We start from the raw sequence: 27,500 nt of genomic DNA, 5'->3' as shown, positions 1-27,500 counted from the left end.
AGTTCAGAAATATGCAGTCTGCCCAACCATCTCTGTCCTGTCTTATCCTCGTTATTTTATCATAGAGTTCCAGAAGGTTTGTTAGGCACGATTTCCCTGTCCAGAACCCATGTTGATGTTTGTTCACAAACCTAATGTTCTCCAGGTGTGCAACCAGTCGTAGCCTAATTATTCTTTCCAGTATTTTACAGGGGATGCTTGTCAGTGATACAGGTCTGTAGTTAAGTGCCTCCTCCCTATCTCCTTTCTTGAAGATCGGCATGACATTTGCCTTCTTCCAGCAACTGGGCAATTCTCCTGACATAAGTGACTCATTAAAGATCATTGCCAGAGGCACGCTGAGGGCCTGTGCTGCTTCTTTTAGTATCCACGGTGATACTTTGTCTGGTCCAACTGCTTTAGTTGCATCTAGAGTTGTCAACTGTTTCATTACCTCCTCTGCTGTCACCTCTATATCTGATAGTCTTTCATCTAGGGTAACCCCTTCCAACAATGGGAGCTGCTCAGGCTCGGTAGTGAACACTCCATGGAAACTGGCATTCAGTGCCTCGCAGATTTCCTTGTCACTTTCAGTATATGCCCCCTCTGTCTTCCTTAGTCTTGTCACTTGGTTGTTCACCGACATTTTTCTTCTTATATGACTGTGTAGTAACTTAGGTTGTTTTTTCGCTTTGATTGCAATATCGTTCTCATAGTCCCTTTCCGATGTTCGTCTTACGTTAATGTAATCGTTCCTAGCTCTGTTGTATCTGCTTCTGTTGTCCTCTGTTCTTTGTCTTCTGTACTTCCTCCACTCCCGCCTGCTGGCCATCTTTGCTTCCTGAGACTGTCTATTAAACCATGGGTTATTATATTCCTTCTTATTTTTTCCCTTTACCGTTGGTATAAATCTCTCTTCGGCCTCCTGGCATTTCTGTATGACTAGGTCCATCATATCTTGGACTGTTTTTCCTCTAATTTCTTCCTCCCACTGCACTTCACCCAGATAGTCCCTTATCCTCATATAGTCCCCTTTCCTGTAGTCAGCTCTCCTTTCCCAGATCTCTTGTCCCATGGTCATAAGTTTGAATTCCATCATGTAGTCAAAGACTAGGACACAATGGTCACTGGCCCCTAGAGGTATTTCATGCTCTAAATTCTCGATATCTTCTACGTTCTGGGTGAAAATCAGGTCTAATAGGCTCGGTGCATCTCCTCCTCTTTCCCTTGTGTCTTCCTTCACATGTTGTGTCAAGAAATTCCTGTCTATAACATCTACTAATTTTGCTCCCCACGTTTCGTCCCCTCCATGGGGATTCCTTGATTCCCAATTTATCTCTCCATGATTTAGGTCCCCCATGATCAGCAGCTTCGCTCTCATTCTGTGGGCTAGTGTTGCTGCCTTCTGCAGTTCATCTATACATGCTTTGTTGTTGTCATCATACTCCTGCCTGGGTCTTCTACTGTTTGGTGGGGGATTGTAGATTACCAAGATCACAATCTTCCTCCCATCTACTGTCAGAGTTCCATGTATGAAGCTTGTGCACTCATTGGTAACTCGATTTCCCAGGTCTTCAAACTTCCATTTCCGCTTTATTAGGAGTGCTACTCCCCCTCCCTGTCTCTGTGTCCTCTCTTTTCGTATCACCTGGTACCCTTCAGGAAAGATTGCATCTGAGATCATGTCATTAATTTTAGTTTCCACAATTGCAACTATGTCAGGAACTGCCTCACTCACTCTTTCTTTTATCTCTTCTGCTTTATTAGATACCCCATCAGCATTGGTGTACCAAACCTTGAGATTCTTCATGGAAACTCTTGTACCAGAGTTCTCCCTTTCTCTGGGGGTCTGGGGGGATCTGGGGGATGTCTGGGGGATGACTGGGGGCGGGGAGGGTCCGGGGGGATCCGGGGGGTGTCTGGGGGGGGTCCGGGGGGTGTATGGGGGGTGAAAGAGTTCAGGAGGGGTGCTTGGGGGGCTACTGGGGGCTGGGCTTCTAGGAAGGTAGGTAGGAGGGTCTGGGGTAGGGCCTGGGTAGGTAGGTCTGGAGTAGGAAGGGCATACTGGGTCTGAAGATTAGGGAGGGCATAGAGGGGTTGGGAGATAGCGTAAGGTTGGGAGACAGATAGAGGTTGAGAGGTTGGGAGGGGGAAGGATAGAGGGGGTGGGGGGGACCTCCCACCTCCCTCGCAAGGGTGGGGGGTCACATGGAAGGAGAGGGGATGAGGAGGGGTGAGGGCTGGGTAGGCTTTGGGTGTTGAGGGGATGAGGTCTGGGTGGGTTCTTGGGGTTGAGGGGATGAGGTCTGGGTGGGTTCTTGGGGTTGAGGGGATGAGGTCTGGGTGGGTTTTGGAGGTTGAGGGGATGAGAGCTGGGTGGGTTTTGGAGGTTGAGGGGATGAGAGCTGGGTGGGTTTTGGGGGTTGAGGGGATGAGGGCTGGACGGGTTTTGGGGGTTGAGGTGATGAGGGGGTCCTTGGAATGTGGGATGAATTTGACTCCAGTGGGGTCAGAGGGGTCAAGGGATGTGCTGGGGAGATAAGCAGGGGCGGCTGATTTGGGGAAGGGGTGACCTGAGAAGCACGTATGAGCTGGTTAGCATGGGGTGGATTAGCACTGGGGTGTGTAGCTGCGCTCAAATGGGAAGAGTCGTATTGTTGTTTGATTGCTCTGTGGGCAATCTGTTCCTCCTTCGTCATGAATTTGTCAATAAATACGTTGTAGTAATTTTCGCTACCTCTGAGTAGGTGTTTGTGATGCAGTATGTAATCCACTGCCTCTTCGTTAGTGAACTGTACCAGGACAGGTCGTTTCCTGTTAGTTGTATGGTCCAATGCGTCGGTGGACTTGCACCTCATTCCCTGCCATCTGGGCTCTCATGTCTCTCAAGATCCCCTGTAGTTCCAAATCCTCAATCTCCATCCTTTCCTGCCTCGATGGTGCCCTGGCTTCAAGTAATCCATGGATTATGATTGTCCTCTTTCTCAGTTCAGGGTCATGCTGGTGGCCCCATCCCTGGCTGACCCCCACCCCTCCTACACCCGCTACTCCACCTACTACTACTACTCCCCCTTCCCCTGCCAAGCTTCCCTTATTCCTGCCAAATTCATTAGTAAGCCTAGATATTTCTCCTTGCCATTCTACCCTGCTCTTCCTGATTTCCTCTTGAATATAATCCATAAACTCTTGTTTGAGTCTTTGAACCTCGCCCTGTAGCTTATTAAAGACTTCACTTTTAATCCCCTGGATTAGATCACCTATCCAAACATCCCTCTTCTCTACAAATTTCCCAATCATCTTCTCCACAAACCTATCTTCTTCCTCAATCATAATACTGTTGGACCTAGACGCCCTTCCTGACCTAGTCATTGCTATAATGCAACCTTACCTACAGGGGTTCCAAGTATCTTACCGTCCTGGTAACACAATAGGTGAGTGAATCTCCAAGCATCGTCCCACGTGGTGGTAGAAGGGTTGCTGCCGGGGTGAGGTCACGCGGTCAGAGGTCGGTGAGGTCTGCTCCACACTGCACACTGCCACAATACTTCCTCAACTATTTTGAATTACGCTATTTAAACTGTTTTTCTTCACTACCTTATGGCTCTGGCCAAAACTCAAGGTTTTTTCATTCACTTGTAGCCCACTTTTTCACTTCGAAGTTGCCTGATTACCCCTCCCACTCCACTAGTGAACCAGGAGCTCCCAACCCACGTCCACCCAACACGATGGTCACAAGACAAGTGTGTGTGTCAGAGGCTACTTTCAGCCACTCTGAATCTTGTTGTGGGGTTGCATCCTGGGGAAGGGGAAGTAATTCGACCCTGGGAAGGGGACCTCGATATAATAGATATAATTGTAACGTCTTCTGTTTTTTTGTATACTGGCTGCTTGTTCCCCTACACATTGAAATATGAATTATTTTATATTTAAATATTTCAGGCGTAGCATCAGTGTCTGCCGACGGCAGATACCAGCGCCCTTGAAGTCGCAGTGTGTAAATGCATCCCAAGTTGCTGTGGGAGTTGTGTGTGGACACCATAGTGCAGGCTACCGTCAGGTACCAGCGCTTCTGTCGTCGGCCTAGGGCAAGTCTCATGTCATTACAGTCCTTTGTAAGCTTATCCTCTTTAAGTCCAAGCTTGCTAAACTCTGAACATCAATACGCATTTCGATAATTATGAATTAGCCTAACGAGGTAACCAAATAATAAACTATGAGATGCGAGATAGATGGCGGTTTCCCACTCATCAGATAAGCCGTGTTTGATGACTTGCTAGATTGCTATACTTAAATCTCGTAGCTTAAATTGTTCTTATCTTGCCTTACTCGACCCGACTCCAACTAACAATTCTATGCTTGAAATGAAAACGGACAATTACGTGAGAGGAGGAATACTTGCTACATGTTGGCCAGGGCACGTGGGAGGAGGGAGGGGGTGGTTCATGTTGGCCAGGGCACGTGGGAGGAGGGAGGGGGTGGTTCATGTTGGCCAGGGCACGTGGGAGGAGGGAGGGGGTGGTTCATGTTGGCCAGGGCACGTGGGAGGAGGGAGGGGGTGGTTCATGTTGGCCAGGGCACGTGGGAGGAGGGAGGGGGTGGTTCATGTTGGCCAGGGCACGTGGGAGGGGGGAGGGGGTGGTTCATGTTGGCCAGGGCACGTGGGAGGAGGGAGGGGGTGGTTCATGTTGGCCAGGGCACGTGGGAGGAGGGAGGGGGTGGTTCATGTTGGCCAGGGCACGTGGGAGGAGGGAGGGGGTGGTTCATGTTGGCCAGGGCACGTGGGAGGAGGGAGGGGGTGGTTCATGTTGGCCTGGGACACGTGAGAGGAGGGAGGGGGTGGTTCATGTTGGCCAGGGCACGTGGGAGGGGGTGGTTCATGTTGGCCAGGGCACGTGGGAGGAGGGAGGGGGTGGTTCATGTTGGCCAGGGCACGTGGGAGGGGGTGGTTCATGTTGGCCAGGGCACGTGGGAGGAGGGAGGGGGTGGTTCATGTTGGCCAGGACACGTGGGAGGAGGGAGGGGGTGGTTCATGTTGGCCAGGGCACGTGGGAGGGGGGAGGGGGTGGTTCATGTTGGCCAGGGCACGTGGGAGGAGGGAGGGGGTGGTTCATGTTGGCCAGGGCACGTGGGAGGAGGGAGGGGGTGGTTCATGTTGGCCAGGGCACGTGGGAGGAGGGAGGGGGTGGTTCATGTTGGCCAGGGCACGTGGGAGGAGGGAGGGGGTGGTTCATGTTGGCCAGGGACACGTGGGAGGAGGGAGGGGGTGGTTCATGTTGGCCAGGGCACGTGGGAGGAGGGAGGGGGTGGTTCATGTTGGCCAGGACACGTGGGAGGAGGTGGTTCATGTTGGCCAGGGCACGTGGAAGGAGGGAGGTGGTTCTATGTTGGCCTAGGGCACGTGGAAGGAGGGAGGGGAGTGCTAGCATGTTGGCCATGTAATAACCCTTTTTCTTTACATCCTTTACTCCCTTTCAACACTCCAGCTTAACACAGCTTGCAGATCAATGTGACTCCCCAATGAACTACAGGAATGATTAATTCTGAAATATTAAATGAGGAGGAAACGACAAGAATAAGGATTATTAATTTAAAACTAATAATTCCAACTCATTAAATACGGCTGCCACCTCCCTGTTCAGAATCTGAATGTGTGTATCACTCATCCCCCAGGAAGGAAAGAGGTCAGTAATCATGAAACTCGAAGGGTATGGGGGACCTGGGTAAAATGCTTGGGAGTAAAAATGTAGTCTTCACTTTACTGATTGAGGATTCAAGGACAACTCTAATATCCATAAAATAGAAAACACGGGAGAATTCCTAGCATAGCAAATGAAAACCACCAATAAGAATAAATAACACAGCATTAATCAAAGGGAACAGATAACTAAACACAAATTAACCTTAATACACTTTATTTATTATTTAAACATGTTAATTGAAATCAATTTGAAAATATATAGCCTACTCTAATAAACATCCTTAAGGCAACGGAATGGCTCAATGATGTACATGAAAACTCAAGTGCACAATTACCTTAACCTGCAAAGTCAGCCCAGATGTTGAGTGGCTGCACTCAGATCACCTGACCTGCAACCCCAGTTGAAGTCCCAAGACAAACTGACTTTAATATTTTCTTAAACTCTTACCAGTGGGAACAGGCTCCACCCACCTAGTTCCTAGGCCCAATAAGCCCCGCCTCTCTAGACCTATAGCCAATGGAATGGACAGGCCCTACCCTGGGGGACTCCGCCTCTTGAATCCTTATCCAACAAGGGCCAAGTATCCTAGGCCTCAATGGTTGCAACCTATCAGAACCAGCCTTGACCAAAAGGGTCAATTCCTCTTGACAGAAAACTCGTGTACTGTAAATAAGCAGTAACAACCGACTCGTGGGAAAAGCTGGCTGGCCACCCACGTGTAACTTGAGAGCACAAGTTTATGACCCTGAGTTACTATTCCTTAATTCGTCAATGGTTATAGGAAAGGCAAGGGAGAGGGGTAGAGAGGGAAAATAAGTGGGGAGGAGTGGAAACAGAGGGGCTGTCCAGCCTCCCGATGGCTCACTGGACTAAGGGAAACTTGACTTCAAACCGTTGTGACCAGTGAGGGTCAGACTCTGACAAATGGGAAGGGAGGGAAAACGAGGGAGAGTAAAATGAAGGAAAGGGGAGAGGAGGGAGAGCCATGATCTGCACAGATCATTACAGCCAGGGCACGTGGGAGAGGGTGCTACATGTTGGCCAGGGGCACGTGGGAGAGGGTGCTACATGTTGGCCAGGGGCACGTGGGAAAGGGTGCTACATGTTGGCCAGGGCACGTGGGAGAGGGTGCTACATGTTGGCCAGGGGCACGTGGGAGAGGGTGCTACATGTTGGCCAGGGGCACGTGGGAGAGGGTGCTACATGTTGGCCAGGGCACGTGGGAGAGGGTGCTACATGTTGGCCAGGGGCACGTGGGAGAGGGTGCTACATGTTGGCCAGGGGCACGTGGGAGAGGGTGCTACATGTTGGCCAGGGGCACGTGGGAGAGGGTGCTACATGTTGGCCAGGGCACGTGGGAGAGGGTGCTACATGTTGGCCAGGGCACGTGGGAGGAGGGAGGGAGTGCTACATGTTGGCCAGGGCACGTGGGAGGAGGGAGGGAGTGCTACATGTTGGCCAGGGCACGTGGGAGGAGGGTGCTACATGTTGGCCAGGGCACGTGGGAGGAGGGAGGCGGTGCTACATGTTGGCCAGGGCACGTGGGAGGAGGGAGGCGGTGCTACATGTTGGCCAGGGCACGTGGGAGGAGGGAGGGGGTGGTTCATGTTGGCCAGGGCACGTGGGAGGAGGGAGGGGGTGCTACATGTTGGCCAGGGCACGTGGGAGGAGGGAGGGGGTGCTACATGTTGGCCAGGGCACGTGGGAGGAGGGAGGGGGTGCTACATGTTGGCCAGGGCACGTGGGAGGAGGGAGGTGGGGGGTTTTAGCATTTACGGCTAAGGCGGGTAGCCGGATTCCATGGGTTTATAACTGAGGGTGAGAAAGTGTCTCCTGTTTTCAGTCCTACACTGTGACTTGCTGAGCTTGAAACCGTTGCTCCTTCTTTGTTACATTTGATTTAACCGTTCCTGATACGTTACGTTGGCTTGGCTCTGGAAGGATTTTTGTTACCCGGTCTAGCACATTTTCCAGTGTAGTTGTCCTTATGAAGATGGTCTCAAAGCATGGATACAATATTCCAAATGTGGGTGCAATGTTGATATATACAATTGAATCCCTACCTTCTTTTCCTCGATCAAAGGTATGCTTGATTATTCCTAGAGTTTGGTTAGCTTTTGATACTGCTGCTTCCACTCGTGCGACTTTCAGTAAATGATGGACTTTGACTCAAATGTCCTTTTTTTCCAATCTGCTTCAAGGTAATGTTATTAATATGGTAGTTGTGATGTGCGTTGATATGCCCCTCATGCAGGGTCTTGCATTTGTTATTAAAAGCATTTGGCAATCTTCTAACCATTTGTGAAGTTCATGTAGTTCGTTGCAAGGCCTCGATATCATTTTCACTTGCCACTTTACCCTAAATCTTAGTGTCATGTGTAAATTTGATGTAGTTTGTAATGTTCTCTTCTATGTATATGGCAAAATGGGTTTACCCCAAAATTGGACCCCTGTGTACCCCTCGCCAAACTTGTCAGATTCATTCCTGTTTACCCCGGCTCCCTGCATTGTTTTAACCACTGTTTTATCCATTCCAGTATTCTACCATTTATTCAATGTGCCTGTAACTTCCTTGTTTGTCTTGCCTGTAGTACCTTGTCAAAAGCTTTTGCACCATGCCTGTATACCGCATCGACTTAGTCATATGTCAGAGTAGCTGTTTACCGTGTCGAAAAATGTGAGCAGTTTTGTAAGGTCTATTTTTCACAAACCCATGTTGTCGATTTGACAAGATTTTTCACTGAAAGAGTGAATGATTTCCTCCATTAGGGTTCTCTCCATGAGCTTGCAGATGTGTGATGTTAAGCTGATCAGACAGTAATTTTCTGCAGAGCTGCTCCTGTTTTTTTTTTTAATAGCGGTAACTTTTGCATAATTCCAATCTGGGGGGACTGTCCCTTGGTCCAGAGACGTTGTGAATAGTTTCAATGGTAGGCATAGTTCATCTACCAGTTCCTTTATGACTTTGAATTGAGTTCGATCCCCACCTGGGGCTTTAGTCTTAGTTTATCAATGCTCTTGTTGATTCACACGTTATGAGCGGGCAATGCGTTCCTTTACCACCTCCAAAAATGTGTGGGTGATGCAGGATGTCGTCTAGTCTTTCTGGTGTGAACACTGATGTAAAGTATTCATTGTGCTTGCTGCCCTTTTATCCTCCATTTAGTCTTGGTTAATCTCGTCTTTTAATGATCCTACCGAATCCTTAGTTTTGGCTTTACTTCTTATATAGACATAAAAAGTATCAGAAATTAAAAATATTTTTTCGGGAGTTTTCTTTCGTAGCTTCTTTTGGGTGATGTGATTTCCAGGGTGACTGAATTTAGTGCCCTTTTATATAACTCATACTTGATATAACAATTTTGGGAATTTTAAAATTATTTAGCAAATTCAGTTCTGCTGGTCAGCAGCGCACAGGCTGAAAGATGGTAGATTGTTTCAGCCAATTTGGAAGTTTGTAGACTTTTCCCCATTTGGAAATTTACGCCCGCAAATAAGGACGGTTTCCCTCGAGCCTTATCTGTGTTGGAAGTGTTGGACCCAACAAATGAAGATATCAAATATGATTTGTCTGGTCACATCGCCAGATGTAAAATTCGTGGGACATTGGGTGGTTTCTATAAAAGACCACATCCCTATAATACATTATAACTTATTAGCCACTAAAATAATATTGCATTATTGAGTTTGAATCTCCTTTAGGCCCGGGCCCGAATCCTGACTACTGCTGAATTAAATGTAAAATCAACTACTTATGTCAAGGGTCTGTTGAAGGGAAGTAATACTGAAAGCTAAAATTAATTATTCATAAACACGAATTAAACAAAAGACTAAGTAATTACTGATTATTCCCAAAGGTGCTAACCAATAAATCCCATTTCCAATCTACTGACACAAACGGGTAAAAAACAGGTGGCAACATAATACCTATTAACACACAAGGTGCAATCCTAGCTATACATGACAAAATCACTCGGGCAGTTACTAAATTACCTAATTATGAATGCATTACCTTAACATTCAACTTTATACTAAATTGTATACTTAACAGAGTGGGCAATACAGTCAGTGCTCCTTTGAGGTTTAAATCTCTGGAAAGGGGCGGGTACAGTCCAGTCCCTCTTGTTGCCAAATTTCCCCAATAGCCAAGTAAAAGAAACAATTATACAAATACTATTCAATCTATCTAGTATTAATCCCCCTACATCACAAAAGCTTGCGTTATGTGTGATATTTTATTGAGAAGGGGGGTTGCACATCTGCGCCTTTAAATACAACTGGGGAATTGATGGAACAGCCCTCAATTCTGTCTGGAGACAGAACAGTCTACTCGGTTGTAATTAGTATATTGTTGTATATCTAGCAATCATAACCCTCACATTATTAATATATTTAAATTACATTAATTATGTTCATATGTTGGTAATAAATTTATAATTGAAACCTGGTTTGCAGATTAAACAGAAGTCTTAGTTATATTTGACATTTTATTTTATGGCACAATCCCCCTTCGTGGTGCCTCCTTGCCGTGGTGAGAGGCTCGTATACACCTCCCTGGGACCGGTGTGGGTTGCCTGTGCCCCCTCTCCTGCCCCCTCTTTGGGTGGTGTACGTGCTGAAGGGCACCATGTAGGGGCCTTGTGAGCCATGGACCACCCGCTGGAGGGGTCGCCTGTGAGAGGCCGCCCTGAGTGGATGGTTGGGTGTCCAGGCTGGGGCGATAGGGGGACTGGGGTCTTAGCACTAGTGTGGGAGAATGGACGATGTGCAGGCGATGAGTCACAATAACGTGGCTAAAGTATGTTGACCAGACCACACACTAGAAGGTGAAGGGACGATGACGTTTCGGTCCGTCCTGGACCATTCTCAAGTAGATTGTGATGAAGTATTTATTGCCTGTCTCTACTTCATCACAATCGACTTGAGAATGGTCCAGGACGGACTGAAACGTCGTCGTCCCTTCACCTTCTAGTGTGTGGTCTGGTCAACAAAATGGACGTTGTAATAGGACTCCCCTGTTAGAAAAGGGGGGAGCACCGCTGGGGACGACTCACCCTTCCTGCACTGGCCCGCACTCGGTCTTCCTGGCTGCCCAAGTAGGTGGTATCCCTTGGTTCCGGGTCCCAAACCTTTAAATTGATTCTTGCATGGATGACGACTCGAGTTCTTACCCAGGCTCATGGGGTGGGCGACCAGGCCCCTGAGTCGGACGTCCTGGAAGACCGAGCTCTGTGGCCCCTGCTACAGGGCCCGGTTTAGGCCCAGACTGAACTACTCCTTCCTGCTCCCCTCCCTCCTCTGTGGTTGGGTCGAGCCCCAAGCCTTCTGTGGTGACTGCCTCGTCCCCTTGTACGGCTCCCTCTCTCATTGTGACTACTGTGCCTTATGACCTCTGTCTCTAGAGGTTCTCAACGCCATCCCCACCACGGCCGCTCTCGTATGCTCCCTCCCCATACTAATTCGTACCATGCCTTGTTTGGTCCTGCTACGTGGACAAAGTACTTTGACCTTTATCCTTTGGATTCAACTCCTGACGATTTTTCCCTTCATAGGAATCTTGTCGATTCAGTAGATGCCTCTGTTACTTTCAACCCCACCCGTCTCGGTACCCCTGTCGTTGCTGCTGCTCCTCAGGATGCAGCCACCCGCTTGGCTGCCTTATCCTGCATTGGCGAGACCCGAACTCTCCAAGAACGCTCGTTTAAATGCCAGTGTTGGCACTGTTCTCCTACCGCACCATGTTGTGACCGGTGTTCGGAATCTAAAGGACTACCACGAGGATATCAAGCATATCCTCGAGGCCCAGGGCCATTCTGTCCTTCAGGTGGATACATTTACTCGTCCCCCTCGTGGTCGTCGCCGTCTGCACCTCCGGATTGTGAAGCTTACCTTTGATGGTAGGACCCTTCCGCCCTCTGTCATTCTTGCTGGTGCCAGGTGCTCCTTTCAGAAGTATATTCCATCTCCTCGGCTCTGTAACAAGTGCTGGAGGTTTGGGAATGGTGCCCTCAAATGCTCTTGTCCTGTCTCTCTCTGTCCCATGTGTGGGGATGAGGGTCACTCTAAGTTGGAGTGCACTTTTCCCCACGCCCGGTGCCTCAATTGCAGTGAGGCCCACCCTACCTTCTCCCATGTGTGTATACATTACAAACTTGAGGCAGCCGTCCTCAACTTGAAGCACCGGGACCGTTTGTCTTTACTTGAGGCGAGGTGCCAAGTTCATTGTCTTCCCCCATTCGCTGGCGTCTCTTGTGCTCGCGTGTTGCGCTTTTCCTCTCCTCATCCTTCTCCCCTTCCTCAGTCTCTCAACCGTTTCCAGGCCTTAGACCCGGACACGCCCACCACCGCCTCCCCTGTTCCTTTACGTTCTGTCCCGAAGGGTCCCCCCTCCTGGTTCTCTGTCTGGGGTTACCCTTCTTTCTACCCAGTCTGTCATGTCTCCTGTGTCTACTTTCTCCTCTCCCTCTGATCTTCCTTCCCGTCATTCTCCTCCGTCTTTTGGCTCTCCACGCCACCTGTCTGTGCGGGCTGATGTCCATCGCTCGCCTTGATATCATGTGCACTCTCGTTCTTCTCTTATTGAGAAGCTCCAGTCTGTTGCCCAGTACATTGCTGCTGGGACACATGTCTTTGAATTGGACGCGAAAGCCTGGCTCGTCTCCTTCCTCCTCCCCGGCGGGTAAGAAGGCTTTGCTTTCTTCTTCGGCCCCTCTATCACTGGCTATATCATTTAATCCGCCTCCCGTTTTGGTGATAGAGCTTCATGTTACCACTATGGAGGTTTCTTTGGCCCTGCTTCCGTCTCGGTTGGTGCCCTTGCTGAGGTACGCTCCCCACTCTCTGCCCCTTCTCCTCCTGCTGTCCTTGATTGCCCCTCTCAGTTGTCTCCTCTGGACCCTGCTCGTCTGCCTCTGGTCTGTCCTCCCTCTCCCTTCCCTCCATCTTTACTCAGTTTACCCATGCCCCCTAACCCTGACTTTGCTGAACCCGATCCCGAACCTGAGCTTCTTTAACGTGCTATGTTCCTTTTTCACCTTTGTTTCTTCATTGTTCTCTGTTGCTATTCTTCCTCTTTTTGTCGATGTCAATTCTTCAGTGGAACTTTCGTGGTTATTATGTCAATTTCCTTGAACTCCAAATTCTGATTTCAGTTTTTGCCCCTTTGTGTCCGTCTCCACGAGCGAATGCTTGGTGCACGTCCTGGTCGCTTCCGTTGCTATTCCTTTCTCTCCCATACCCCAGCTGGCCCATAACTCTTCTACTCTCCTAATTCACTCTGATGCTCCCTTCATCCCCCTACCTTTTCCGTCGCCTCTCCAATGTTCTGTTGCCCGTCTTTCAGTGTAAATGGTACATGGTTTGTTCCATTTATCTTCCCCCAAATCTCCCGCTTTCTCTTCCCAATCTTAAACACCACCTGGACTCCTTGCTGGAGCCTGTGCTCCTGCTGGGTAATTTCAGTTGTCGACATACCCTTTGGGGTGATGTCCTGACAAATACCCGGGGTCGCCTTTTCGAACTGTTCATCATCCTCTCTCCTTCCCTGTGTCTTCTGAATTCTGGTGAGCCCACTCATTTGGACTCGCGGAGTCGCACCCTTTCGTGTCTTTCTCTTTGCTCATCATCTCTTTACTTAGATTTCGAGTGGCGGGTTCTTGATGACCTCCATGGCAGTGACCATTTTCCAATCCTTGTTACCTTTTTCCCATTCTTGTTACCTTTTTCTCTTTTCACCCTCCCCTCTCCTTCCCTAGGTGGCAGTTTGCCGAGGCTGACTGGCGCCTCTTTACCCTCCGTGCTACTATCTCCGACTTCTCCATTCTGCCTTTCCCTCATGCCGCTCTCCTCTTTCATGACACCGTCTTCGACGCTGCCCTCTGCTCTATTCCTTGCTCATCCTCTCGGAGGAACGCGGAAGTGTGTTCCCTGGTGGACTGTGGACTGTGCTCAGGCTGTCCACTGTAAGCGTGCAGCCTGAAAGAGAGACCGCCGCCAGCCGATGGCAGAGTCTTTTTCTCTTGTTTCGGAAGGCGAGTGTGGTGGCCCGTAGGACCATCCATACCACTAAACGTGCATGTTGGATGCCTTATGTCTCTACCATTACGTCCGAAACTCCTCTACCGAAACTCAGATCTGGAAGCATATCCGCAAGAGAGCGGGTAAGTTTGTTCCCGATGTCTCGCGGGTCCTTTACCTTTGTGGTACTCTTGTGACGGACCCGTTGCAGGTCGCGACTGAATTGGGCTCCCACTTTTGTTAGCTCTGGTTCTCATCTTCCTCAATCTTTCCTTCTTCGTAAGCCTCTTCTTGAATCTCATCCTTCGGAATTCTGAACCCATCTCCTTGCCTATAACGATCCCTTCTATCTCTGAGCTTCAGTCTGCCCTGGCCATCTGCGGTTCTACAGTGGTGGGCTCCGATGGCATTCATTGAGATGCTTCGCCATCTCCCTCCGTGCACGTCTAGGTATTTACCGAGTCCGTTTAATCGGGTCTGGGAGTCATCGTAAATCCCTGAGGACTGGCTCGATGCTGTTGTCCTCCCTGTCCGGAAACCAGTGTCTCTTGGGACATCCCCTAAGGACTTCCGCTTTATTGCCCTCACGAGTTGTCTGCAAGCTCTTTGAACGTATGGTTAACGTTCGTCTGATGTTCTTAGAACGCTATCTCCACTTTTCCCCATCTCAATTTGGTTTTCGCAAGTGGCGCAGCACAACAGATGTCCTGGTGAACTTCGAGGTCTTTATTCGTGCTGTTTTTCCTGCGAAGATCTATGTTACCGTTCTTTTTGACCTGGAAAAGGCTTAAGATACCACCTGGTGGTATCATATTCTGTCCCAACTTAATTCGTTTGGCTTTCGTGGGAATCTCCCTCTCTTCCTCCAAAGTTTCCTCTCGTTGTTCCTTTCGGGTGAGGCTTGGTGCCACTCTATGCCCCTTTTCGGCAATATGAGGGTGTTCCCCAAGGTAGTATTCTGAGCATTATTTTTTCTGTTGCCTTCAACGGTCTTCTTTCCTCCCTTCCTTTTGGCGTCTTCTCCACTCTCTATTTCGACGATCTTACCCTTTGTTGTCAGGGTGATGATTCTCCTCTCCTTCAACGGCGGCTTCAACTTGAGATTGATGCCGTGTCGTCTTGGGCCTCCGATCATTGCTTAAAGTTCTCTACATGCGCTATGACTTTTACTCGGAAGCATGTCATTCTTCGTCCTTCTTTTTCACTTTATTGTCATCCTCTTGAGTACAGGGATTCCACTAAGCTTTTGGGGTTAATCTTTGACACTCGTTTGTCTTGGTCGGCCTATATCTCTTGCCTCCAAGTTGAATGCTCTAAGGCCCTTGTCCTCCTTGAGGTTTTGTCCCATATTTCTTTGGGGGGGAGGGGGCGGATAGATGCACGCTCCTCTCATTACATTCCTCTCGTCCTGTCTAAACATGATTATGGTTGCCCTGCGTACTCGTCTGCTTCTCCTTCGTTTGACTCCCACCCTCAGCTTGTATGTTGACACAGGCTTCATGTCTCTTCAGGATCGCCGTGATCACTACTGTCTTCGCTATCTGGTGCAGTCCTTGCAACATCCTTCCTCTCGCCTCTGTCGTGCTTTGGCTCTTACCCCTCCTATACCTCCTGTTCCTTCTGTTCCTCTTTACTGCCTCCCTCTTTGTCCGGCTGTCTCGCTTACAGAACTCCTTCCGTTTGTATTTCTAATGTCTCCTCGTATTGTTCCACCTTGCCCCCGTGGAGTGTCTCCCTTCTAAAATTTTGTACTTCCCTGACCCGGATCACTAAAGCTTTTACCCCTCCTACAGTTCTGAAACTCCATTTCCTTGAGCACTTTTCTTCACACTCCCGCTCCGTTTCCATTTTCACCTATGGGTGTATAGTAGCCTACACAGTCTGTGGACGGTGTAGGCTACTGTTTTTCCTGACTGCACTTATGTGTGTTGCCTCCCTTCAGAGAATAGCATCTTCACAGTGGAACTTTATGCTATTCTCTATGCTCTCTGTCTCCTGCTTTCTCGTTGTCAATCCTCCTTAGTGATTGTAGTTGACTCTCGTAGCCCTCATGGCTCTCGGGTCCTTTAATCCTGTCCATCCGCTGGTCGTCGAGATTCAACATTGGCTGTTTCTTATCTCCAGTAAATTTAAATTCGTAGAGTTTTGCTGGGTTCCCAGCCATATTGGTGTTTCTTTAAATGAGCGTGCGGATGCTGCCGCTCGGGAAGCTATCCGCTCTTGTCCCATCTCCCGTAAAAGAATTCCTTTTTCCGACTTTTACCGGTTATTCATTCCTCCATCCTTGCCCGTTGGCAGGGTTGTTGGTCTTCTGTTGTTGGTAACAAACTGCGTACTCCTTAGCATTGTGTGGGGAAAACGGCTCTAGCAAGGTTGTCTTGCCATACTCGCTTAACTCATGGTCACTTAATGGAGTGTGCCTGGCTCCTTATTGTCCAAATTGCTTTGTCCCTCTTATAGTCGTGCATATCCTTGTTGAATGTCCTGATTTGCAGGACGAACGTGACTTCCTTTCCAACCGTCCCTCGCAGTCACTTGGCCCTCAATAGACTTCTTGGTAAATCTTGAGGTTATATCTTGAGATGATTTCGGGGCTTTTTAGTGTCCCCGCGGCCCGGTCTGCGACCAGGCCTCCACCCCCAGGAAACAGCTCGTGTCAGCTGACTAACACCCAGGTACCTATTTTACTGCTAGGTAACAGGAGCATAGGGTGAAAAACTCTAACCATTGTTTCTCGCCGGCGCCCGGGATCGAACCCGGGACCACAGGATCACAAGTCCAGTGTGCTGTCCGCTCGGCTGACCGGCTCCCTATCGGATGATAGGGAGTGAATCGGATACTTTTGAAATCGTTCGCCTTGTGCGTTTCTGTTCTCGTATTGGCATCCTTGGTGATATTTAGCGCCCTCTGATTATTCCACACATTTGGTGGTGATACATAGCCTTCCCGGTTTGGTGCTATCTTTTGATAATTACTTATTTCTGGCACAATCCTATTTTCTAAAATATATGTTCACAATCATAATTTGAACACATTACCTATATTAAGCTTTACTCTCCTTTGCGAAACATAAACATGAAACCTAATACAGAATATTAGCAATAAAGAAATAGCTTTTCTGTCTCCTGTTTAATTTACATGTCAACTGTCATTCTCTCTCCCATTTTCATACACAATGCTGAATTTGTATTACGTATGCAAATGTTGCAGCCGAAGCCTAATCTGTAGCACAGATAGCTGCTGAATTTTGATCTTGTACTACATTAACTTGTGTACAAGAAGGTACAATGGATTATGCGGACAATGCACATTGTTCCAAACCAGTTTCGTGTAGTGTTTTGGGACGCACTCAAGACACATGCTGCATGCTGGGGTACACTGCATGCTGTCAGTGTACCCCAACCCAAAAAATTGTCTTGTCTTAATGACAAAAGTTCAACATTATTGTGTATGTTTGCCTGTACGAGAAAACTTATTAAATTGTTTTACAGGAGGTGTGGTTGGAGGTGCAGAAGGTGTGGAGGATGGTGTGGAGGATGAATCCGCCAATACCACTGCGCGCGTCTGTTCTTCTTCACAGTCACCTTTGGCAAGGGCTCTATCCTGCAGCCGAGAATGACATAACTAGAGTCCTGTTGGCATTACTTGGCGCAAAGTGTCCCAGGATCTGTCTTGTCCGGTTCGAGATGGAAGTGGATAGGATCATCTTTCCAGAGGTGTTTTCCTCATCTGGAGTGTACTCTAGACAGGACCACCTGCAAGAGCTAGATATATCCGGCATAGATTTGGGCTTCAACTGTAAATTTTTGGTATTCCTGCTGCCATGGTGCCATAAACTTGCGGCACTAAAGTTAGGGGTGAATGTTACTTACAATATTTTATATGCGGCACAGGCTTGTCCCATCACAGTTCTTCATATAAGTCAACGAAAGAATTATATGCCAGAACTGACTGAAAATAATTTGATGGAAATGTTGTTTGGTATCAGAGATAAAAGTGCGATGGAGGCTTTGGATGACCTGGAGCAAGGAAGGCTCATGAACCTTAACCCAACCTGGCCACGACTGGAGGAGTTTAGTGTCGGACGTTTTCCTGTATCAAACGAATTCTTCCTCATCCTCTTGATAATTTTCCCTAGATTTCGTTGTTTATCGATCAATTTGCAAAACAATCTTTATGTAATAAATTATTACTATAACTTGCTACTAAAATTTAAAACACTACGTAAACTCTCGATAAGCACCTGCACCACAGTCGTCAACACCGGCTTCATGCAGGTGTTAGCGGATGTTGCTCCGATCCTTGAGGAGGTGAAAGTGGCTGGCAGATGTAAGGATATGATTATGATTCTTAAAGAAATACTGCCGCTCAATAACGGCTTCCCTTTTCTCCATACTCTTAGACTTTACGAATTAAAACACTTCGGTCCAGGAGAGCCTCCCTTGGAAGCCTTCATGGCTCTTGGCCCGCGTTTGAAGTTGCTCGAGGTGTTTGGTGGAAAGTCTCGGCACATACGGGTGAAAGATATAGTCAAATTTCTTACAGTCCTCCCGGTTCTTGAAGAAGTAACCATTGGCTTTGATTTCGGGTTCAGGTGTATCCAGTGTAGTAATATCTCACCTGCCGACTACAACATCAAGATTGATAACGTAAAAACCTTGAGGTGCCAGTCTCGCTTTCTGACGCACAAGAGCGTCAGGTGCCTGCTGAAGTACTTCCCTGCCCTGCAGGAAGTGGTTATACTTGGCAAGGTTGATGACGTCAACAAGGTGCTGGCCTTCCTGAAGTTCTTGCCAGAGTTGAGAGCGGTTAAAGTGGTGGTGATGGAGAAGATGAGCGTGGCAGACCTGTGTGAGATGCCCAAAGCAAGCCTCGACCAGCGGCCCTGGGAGCTCCACGCCAACACAGCCTCCGTCAGCCCCGCCGACAGACGCAACCTCATTAACTCTGGCTGGACTTTCCTGCCTGTAACCCGCTACGACTACCCCTGAACAGTAATGACTACCGACGATTACCCTGGGGGTCATGACCTTGTAAACTCTTAGCAGGGGAAAATTTTAATTTATTTTGTTTGTGATTGTAATGCCTCATTTTCGAAATAATTTTTATTACTGAATTTTTACCAGCTTGACTGTTTTGTACGAGGCTTTCATGGCAATTCATGTAACTTGATTTTGTAAAATTGTAAGTTTTAAATATAGTTACTAATTGTATATTGCAAGTGAAGCATGAAAAGTTGCAGATTTCATAGTGTGGCGCATAAGGTCAAACTTCCTGAGAAAAACTGCCAACGTTTTTAGTATAGTAAGTTTTTTAATTTTGATAATGTAGAAGATTATAAACTGATGAATAATGACACGTTCTGGACAGTTGATTACAATAATAAACTGTGAAACGTTTTGTATGGAATATATTTTTTTAAATAAAGATAATTGCCAACAGTAAATCGATATTACAAATCTTGAGCTGCACCTCTCTGTGCCACCTGCAGGTAGGTAGTGGTGGGGGCCGGGGGTGGCTCATGCTCCTCTCATGCTGCCTGCTGCCCCCCCCCCCCTTTCCTCTGTGCTAAACTAGGCAAGCCAAGGGTAGACTGGGATAGTGTTCATCATTGGGGGATTCATTACCTGCATCCACCAGCCATATATACCTATATCCCACCCCCCCTTCCCTGTCGTGCCTGTTGGCGCCGTGAGGGGGCTTGGTGGTCGGCTGTCGGAGTGTGATGCTCCATGAGACAGTCCTGTCCTTTTGTAGCCTTATGCTCCTGCTGCTGACTTCTTTAATTTTGCCAGATCGCTTTTCCTTCTCTTTATATTTCGTTTCCCCTCCCCATCCGGCCCGTTGGCGTCGTGAGGGGGCTTCGTGGACGGCTGCCGGAGTGTGATGCTCCGTGGGACGGTCCTCTGTCCTTTTCTGGCCTTGCACTCCTGCTGCTGTCTTCTCTAATTGTGCCGGATCGCTTTTCCTTTTTCATTGTTTCGTTTTTCTCCCCCCTCTTCTCCTATCTGCTTGTCGTTTCCTGCCGACCTTTTGCTTGTTTTGGATTGTTTCTTTGGACTTCTTCTATTTTGACGCCCGGGTGCTTGAGGAGGCATACTCTTGCACCCGTAGAACTGTTGTACCCGACGTCTCGAGCGAGGGGAACCTTTTATTGTCAATACCCCTTTCGTCGCTGAACCCGATCTCGACGGACTGACGGTTCTTAAGGTGGCGTTTGAGGGGCGTATACTCACGACGCACCCCTAGGGGCCCCGGCATGATCGGCGATAGCTTCCTGTTGGGTGTCCTGCCTCTAATTGTGGCTCCATGGTAGGTATGGGGGCACATTCGTGAATGAATTTATCACTCTTCGTACCTATGTCGTTGAATGCTTTTGTTGTACCTTCTCAGGCTCGTGGGGTGGGCGACCAAGCCCCCGAGTCGGCCTGTCTTGGAAGACCGGGCCCTGTAGCCTCCGCTGCATTGGGCCCCGACTTTGCTCCTCCTTTGGCCTCTCTGACTCCTTCCCCTGGCTCCCTTCCCTCCTCTGTGGTTAGGTCGAGCCCCAAGCTCCCAGTGGTGACTACCTCGTCCCCTGGCGCGGCTCCATCTCTAGTTGTAACTACTGCGCCTTTTAACCCCTCTCTCTCTGGGGGTTCTCACCGCCGTCCTCGTCACGGCCGCCCTCGCTCGATTCCTTCCAGTTCTGCTACCTATCAAGCCTTGTTTGGTCCCGCTTCGTGGGCCAAATATTTTGATCTCCTCCCTCTTGATTCTGCGCCTCCTGACGATTTCTCCCTCCATCGACATCTCGTTGATTCCGTGGATGCCTCCATTACTTTCAACCCCACTCGTCTCGGTACACGTGTCGTTGCTGCTCCTTCTCAGGATGCTGCTTCCCGCTTGGATGCCTTATCCTGCCTTGGCGAGACCCCTGTTCGGGTTTCGAAGAACGCTCAGTTGAATGCCAGTGTTGGCACTATTCTGCTCCCGCCCCATGTTGCGACCGGTGTTCGGGACCTGCGCGACTGCCACGACGATATTCGACATATCCTTGCTGCCCAGGGCCATTCTATTCTCCAGGTGGACACGTTTACTCGTCCCCCTCGTGGTAGTCGCCGTCAACCCCTCCGGGTTGTGAAGATTACCTTTGATGGTAGGACCCTTCCACCCTCTGTCATTCTTGCTGGTGCCAGGTGCTCTGTCCAGGAGTACATTCCTTCTTCTCGGCTCTGTAACAAGTGCTGGAGGTTTGGGCATGGTGCTCTCCGCTGCTCTGGGACTGATCCTTTGTGTGGTGGCGAAGGTCACTCTAAGTCGGAGTGCACTTCTCCCCAGGCTCGTTGCCTCAACTGCGGTGAGGCCCATCCTACCTTCTCCCGTGCGTGTGTCCATTACAAGCTTGAGGCAGCCGTCCTCAACTTGAAGCACCAGGAGCGTATATCTTTTCCTGAGGCGAGACGCCAGGTTCGCCGGCTCCCGCCTTATGCTAATATCTCTTACGCTCGCATGTTGCGCTCTTCCTCTCCTCGTCCTTCCCGCCTTCCTCAGACTCTCAACCGTTTCCAGGCCTTGGACCCTGATACGCCCACTGCCCCCTCCTCTGTTCCTTTGGGTTCTCTCCCGAAGGCTCCACCTTCTGGTCCTCTGACTGGAGTTCCCCTTCTTTCTACGCGGTCTGTCATGTCGCCTGTGTCTTCTTCCTCGTTTCCCTCCGTTCCTCCTTCCCATCCTTCCCCTCCGTCTCCTGACTCTCCCCGCCGCCTGTCGGTGTGGGCTGATGTCCATCGCTCTCCAAACGGCCGTCATGTGTGCTCTCGTTCAGCTTCTGTTGAGACGCTAGAATCCGTTGCCCAGTACGTGGTTGCTGGGACACCTGTCTCTCTAAGTCAGAAGCGTAAGCCTGGCTCCTCTCCTTCCTCCTCCCCGGCGGGTAAGAAGGTTTCGCTTTCTTCCTCGGCCCCTACTTCTGCCTCTCTCGCTCCTTCCCCTCCCATTTCGGTGGTTGCGCCCCCTGTTCCTGCTATGGAGGTTTCATTAGCCCCCCGCTTCCCTCTCGGTTGCTGCCCTTGCTGAGGTGCGCTCCCCTCTTTCTACCCCCCCCCCCTCTTCCTGCTGCTGTCCTTGACTGCTCCTCTCTGTTGTCTCCTCCTCCTCCTCCTCCTCCTCCGGACCCCGCCGCCCACCTCTGATCTGTTCTCCCGTTTCCTTCCCTCCGTCTTTGCTCAGTTTACCCATGCCCCCTAACCCTGGCTTTGCTGACCCTGATCTCGACCCTGATATTCTTTAACGTGCTCTGTTGCTCTTTCGCCTTTGTTTCTTCCTTGTTCTCTGTTTTTGTCCTTTCTCTTCTCGTCGTTGTCCATTCTTCAATGGAACGTTCGAGGTTATTACGCCGATTTCCTCGAACTCCAACTTCTGATTTCGCGGTTTTTGCCCCTTTGTGTCTGTCTCCAGGAGCCGATGCTTGGTGCTCGTCCTGATCGTTTTCGTGGCTATTCCTTTCTCTCCCCTTCCCCCCCCCCAGCCGTTGCTGGGGCTTCTAATTCTTGTGCTCTCTTGATTCGTGCTGATGTTCCCTTTGTTCCTTTACTTTTTCCTTCGCCTCTCCATTGTTCTGCTGCTCGTATCTTTGTGGGGAAATGGTACACAGTTTATTCCATTTATCTCCCCTCCGAGTGTCCCGCTTTCTCTTCCTGACTTTTCCTCTCTAGGAAACACCACCTAGACTCCTTGCCGGAGCCTGTGCTCCTGCTAGATGACTTCAATTGTCGTCATTCTCCTTGGGGTGACGTTCTGACGAATACCCGGGATCGCCTTCTTGAGCCGTTTCTCCTCTCTTCTTCCCTATCTCTTCTGAATTCTAGTGAGCTCACTCATTTGGACTCTCAGACTCGCACCCTTTCTTGTCTTGATCTTTCTCTCTGCTCTTCATCTCTTTACTTAGATTTCACGTGGCAGGTTCTTGATGACCTCCATGGAAGTGATCATTTCCCCATCCTTGTTTCCTTTTTCTCTTTTCGCCCTTCCCTCTCTTTCCCTAGGTGGCAGTTTGCTAAGGCGGACTGGACCCTATTTACCCTCAGTGCTGCTCTCTGACCTCTCCCTTCTGCCTCTCTCTCGCGCTCTCCTCCTTTTTCATGACACTGTCTTCAACGCTGCCCTCCGCTCTATTCCTCGCTCTTCCTCTCGGGGTCCACGGAATTGCGTTCCCTGGTGGAATGCGGACTGTGCTCGGGCTGTCCGCTGTAAGCGTGCAGCCTGGAAGAGGCACCGCCGTAGGCAGACGATCGATTCTTTTCTTTTCTTTCGGAAAGCGAGTGCGGTGGCCCGTAGGGCCATCCGTACGGCTAAACGTGAATGTTGGGCATCTTATGTCTCAACAATTACGTCCGAAACTCCTCTGGCCCAGATCTGGAAGCGTATCCGCAAGATAGCGGGTAAGTTCGTTCCCGATGTTTCACCGGTCCTTCACCTCCATGATACTCTTGGCGGACCCGTTGCAGGTCGCTTCCGAACTGGGTTCCCACTTTTCTTCTGTTAGTTCTGGTCTTCATCTTCCCCAATCTTTCCTTCTTCGTAAACCTGTCCTTGAGTCTCGTCCTTTAGATTTCTGCACTCGTCTTCAGCTTCCCTATAATGATCCCTTCTCTCTCTCTGAACTTCGTTCTGCCCTGGCCCTCTGCGGTTCTATGGCGGCGGGCTCCGATGGTATTCATTATGAGATGCTTCGCCATCTCTCTCCGTACACGTCTCAGTATTTACTGAGTCTGTATAATCGGATCTGGGAGTCGTCGTCAGTCCCTGAGGACTGGCTCGATGCTGTTGTCCTCCCTGTTCGCAAACCGGGGTCTCTGGGTACTTCCCCTAAGGTCTTTCGCCCTATTGCCCTCACAGGTTGTCTGCAAACTCTTTGAATGTATGGTTAACGTTTGTCTGATGTGTTCCTGGAACACCATCAACTCCTCTCCCCTTCTCAATTTGGTTTCCGCAAGTGCCGCAGCACGACAGATGTCCTGGTGAACTTGGAGGTCTATATTCGTACTGCTTTTGCTGCGAAGACCTCTGTTGTTGCCGTCCTTTTTGACCTGGAAAAGGCTTACGACACCACTTGGCGGTATCATATTCTATCTCAACTTCATTCTTTTGGCCTTCCTGGTCGTCTCCCTCTCTTTCTCCGCAGCTTCCTCTCTCGTCGTTCCTTTCGGGTGCGCCTTGGTACTGCTCTCTCTGCCTCTTTTCAGAAATACGAATGTGTGCCCCAGGGTAGTGTTCTGAGCACTACTCTTTTTCTGGTTGCCCTCAATGGTCTTCTTTCCTCTCTTCCTTCAGGTGTCTTCTCCGCTCTCTATGTCGATTATCTTACCCTTTGCTGTCAGGGTGATGATTCGCCTCTCTTTCAGCGCCGGATTCAACTTGCAATTGATGCCGTGTCGTCTTGGGCCACCGATCATGGCTTGAAGTTCTCTACTTCTAAGACTTGTGCCATGACTTTTACGCGGAAACGGGTCGTTCTTCGTCCCTCTGTCACTTTATGGTCATCCCCTTGAGTACAAAGATTCCGCGAAGCTTTTGGGGTTATTCCTTGACACTCGTTTGTCTTGGTCTCCCCGTGTCTCTTGCCTCCGTGTTGAGTGCTCTAAGGCCCTTACCCTCCTTCGGGTCTTGTCCCATACTTCTTGGGGGGCAGATAGGCGCGCACTCCTTGCTTTACATTCCTCTCTCGTCCTGTCTAAGCTCGATTATGGTTGCCCTGCTTACTCGTCTGCTTCTCCTTCTACTCTTCGCCGTCATGATGCTTTACACCATATTGGGTTGCGCCTCAGTTCTGGTGCCTTTCGTTCGACGGGAGTCGAACGAAAGGCACCAGTTTTTCGTTTGACATACAAGCCTAAGTACAACATACTTAGCTTGTATGTTAATACTGGCTTCCTTTCTCTCCAAGACCGCCGTGATCGCTTCTGCTATCTTGCGCGGTCCTTACAACATCCTTCCTCTCGCCTCTGTCGTGCTTTAACTTTTACCCCTCCTGCGGTTCCTGTTCCTCTTCACCACCTCCCTCTTTCTGTTCGGTTATCTTGCCTCCAGGACGTTCTTTCTGTTCGTATTTCTAATGTTTCTCCTCGTGTTGTTCCTTCTTTGCCCCCGTGGAGAGTCCCTCTTCCGCGGTTTTGTACATCCTTGACTCGTATCACTAAACCTTTTACCCCTCCTACGGTTCTAAAACGCCTTTTCCTTGAGCACTTTTCTTCTCACTCCCGCTCCGTTTCTGTCTTCACCGATGGGTCTAAGTCTGCGGACGGTGTTGGCTACTCTGTTGTTTTTCCTGATCGCACTTATATGTGTCGCTTACCTCCGGAGACTAGCATCTTTACAGCGGAGCTTTATGCTATTCTCTATGCTCTTCGTCTCCTGCTTTCTCGTTGTCAGTCTTCCTTTGTAGTTGTTGTTGACTCTCGTAGTGCCCTCTTGGCTCCCGGGTCCTTTAATCCGGTTCATCCAGTAGTTGTCGAGATCCAGCATTGGCTGTTTCTTGTTGACAGTAAATTTAAGTCAGTTGAGTTTTGTTGGGTTCCCAGCCATATTGGTTTGTCTTTAAATGAGCGTGCGGATGCTGCCGCCAAGGAAGCTGTCTGCTCTTGTCCCATCTCTCGTAAAGGCATTCCGTATTCCGACTTTTACCCGGTTATGCATTCCTCAGTCCTTACCCGTTGGCAGGCTTCTTGGTTGTCTGTTACTGGTAACAAACTACGTACTCTTAAATGTTGTGTTTCCTCGTGGCCGTCCTCCTTCCACCGTTACCGGTGGTGGGAAACAGCTCTGGCGAGGTTGCGTATTGGCCATACTCGCTTAGCCCATGGTCACTTGATGGAGCGCCGCCCTGCTCCTTATGGTCCTAGTTGCATTGTCCCTCTTACGGTCGTGCATGTCCTTCTTGAATGTCCTGACTTCCAGGACGAGCGTGTGTCTTGCTTTCCGACCGCCCCTCGCGGTCACCTGTCCCTCGATAGAATTCTTGGTGACTCGGATACTTTTGATATCGTTCGCCTTATGCGTTTTTGTTCTCGTATTGGCATCCTTGGTGATATTTAGCGCCCTCTGATAATTTTGCGTATTTGATGGTGCTACATAGCCTTCCCGGTTTGGTGCCTTCTTTTGATAATTACTTACTTACTTGCTCCTCCTTTGACCCTCCTGACTACTCCCCTCGGTTCCCCTCCCTCTGTGGTCGAGTCGAGCTACAAGCCCCGGTGGTGACCACCTCGTCCCCTTGCACGGCTCAATCTTGCATTGTGACTACTGCGCCTTGTAACACCTCTCTGGGGGTTCTCAACGCCGTCAGCTCCCCGGCCGCACTAGGATGATCCCTTCCCGTAATGATGCATACCAAGCCTTGTTTGGTCCCCCCTCGTGGGCCAAATACTTTGATTTACTCCCTCTGGATTCTACACCTGACGATTTATCCCTCCTGTTACGGCCCTCTCGGGACGCAACGGGGTCCTTACTCTGATGTTGTTAGAGGAAGATATATGTATCCGTTCCCGAGCCAGTAGTGGCTATCAAGGGATGAGATCCGTGACGCAAGTAACTTAAAGGGAGTAGGGAAAGAAAGTTAAGAACTTAATATTATAATTAACACCATCACCATTTAAATATATAAAATTAAAGCGTACACAAGGGGGAGGGGTATTAACACTTTACAAAGGGGATCATGCACAATCTAGTCTTCTGCTGAAGACTCTTGATCAAGAAGCTAGGTGCTGAGTCCGCGGTGCTTTCTTCGTGGCCTCAAGACGTGTCTTCTGAGAATGCCGAGCCTACCCTGGCCACAGGTCAGCCAAAACACAGGTCCACTGGGGGCACCGTCGTGGAGGCCGTCAACCACACGTCCAGCAGGTCTGCTGGCAGGTACTGAGCCACCAAGGCTGGTACGGCCACTCCACGAACGATAAAAGGGGTACGCCCTAGACAGGAGTCTCGTGTGATATCACCAATCACCCTCCTGTCCTCAATACCCCAGTGGATTATCGTCTCCTACAGTCGGTCCCGGGTAAATCCTTTCACTGCCACTCCTCTGGCAGGCTAACACATCACAGTGTTCTTCCGGGGGGACGACGTCACTACTGGCTGCAGCAAACTTCACAGTATGGAGACTGGCTGCCTCGGGTAGACTTACTCCACCTTCAACACAGTGGTCCCAGGTCGGCTCTGTAAGCAGACACGTCATCAATAACAGGGACACTAAAACACAACTCTTACAGGCTCAGACACAAACACCTGACGTATCCAGTCCATAGATGGCGCTGTCGTCGGAGCACCACCTCACCAGAGGTCAGGAGCGGCGGTGTTGAGCGCTGAACCAGACTGGAAACTGGTCCTCGAGGCCAGTACACGCTGTCCTCACTAGGTGTCGTCGTTCGTTTGGCGGGGGTTTCGGGAGCTGACCCACAGATGGCGTAGTTGTTACTGCTCCTTGCTCGGACGCTGGATCCGGGTTCGTAACACCTCCATAGGCACCTAGTTGATTCAGTAGATGCCTCTGTTACTTTTAACCCCACCTGTCTCGGTACGCGTGTCGCTGCTGCTGCTGCTCATGATGCAGCTGCCCGCTTGGCTGCCTTATCCTGCCATGGCGAGACCCCTGTTCGGGTCTCCAAGAACGCTCGGTTGAATGCCAGTGTTGGTACTATTCTCCTGCCCCATATTGCAACCGGTATTCGGAATCTGCAAAACTGCCACGATGATATTCAGCATATCCTTGAGGCCGAGGGCCATTCTGTCCTCCAGGTAGGCACGTTTACTCGTCCACCTCGTGGTCGTCGC

General features: G+C 49.6%; 2 protein-coding genes across 3 annotated transcripts in view; one reads left to right on the top strand and one right to left on the bottom strand.

The window, feature by feature from the left end:
- LOC123750851 (uncharacterized) overlaps positions 1-19,140 on the top strand; it is a 47,648-nt gene extending 28,508 nt beyond the window's left edge. Inside the window, exons 2-3 of the mRNA XM_069314549.1 lie at positions 3,919-4,064; positions 17,186-19,140. Of these exons, the coding sequence (XP_069170650.1) occupies positions 3,978-4,064; positions 17,186-18,685 (1,587 nt within the window). The 5' untranslated portion in view covers positions 3,919-3,977 and the 3' untranslated portion in view covers positions 18,686-19,140. The remainder of the gene's footprint in view (positions 1-3,918; positions 4,065-17,185) is intronic.
- Positions 1-27,500, bottom strand: part of LOC138357684 (uncharacterized) — a 379,827-nt gene that overhangs the window by 65,564 nt on the left and 286,763 nt on the right. The window lies entirely within an intron of this gene.

The sequence above is a fragment of the Procambarus clarkii genome, chromosome 79 (genome assembly GCF_040958095.1).
Source record: "Procambarus clarkii isolate CNS0578487 chromosome 79, FALCON_Pclarkii_2.0, whole genome shotgun sequence".
NCBI classification, from domain to species: domain Eukaryota; kingdom Metazoa; phylum Arthropoda; class Malacostraca; order Decapoda; family Cambaridae; genus Procambarus; species Procambarus clarkii.
Note: the sequence above shows the minus strand (reverse complement) of the source record. Positions and strands in the feature narration are given on the sequence as shown.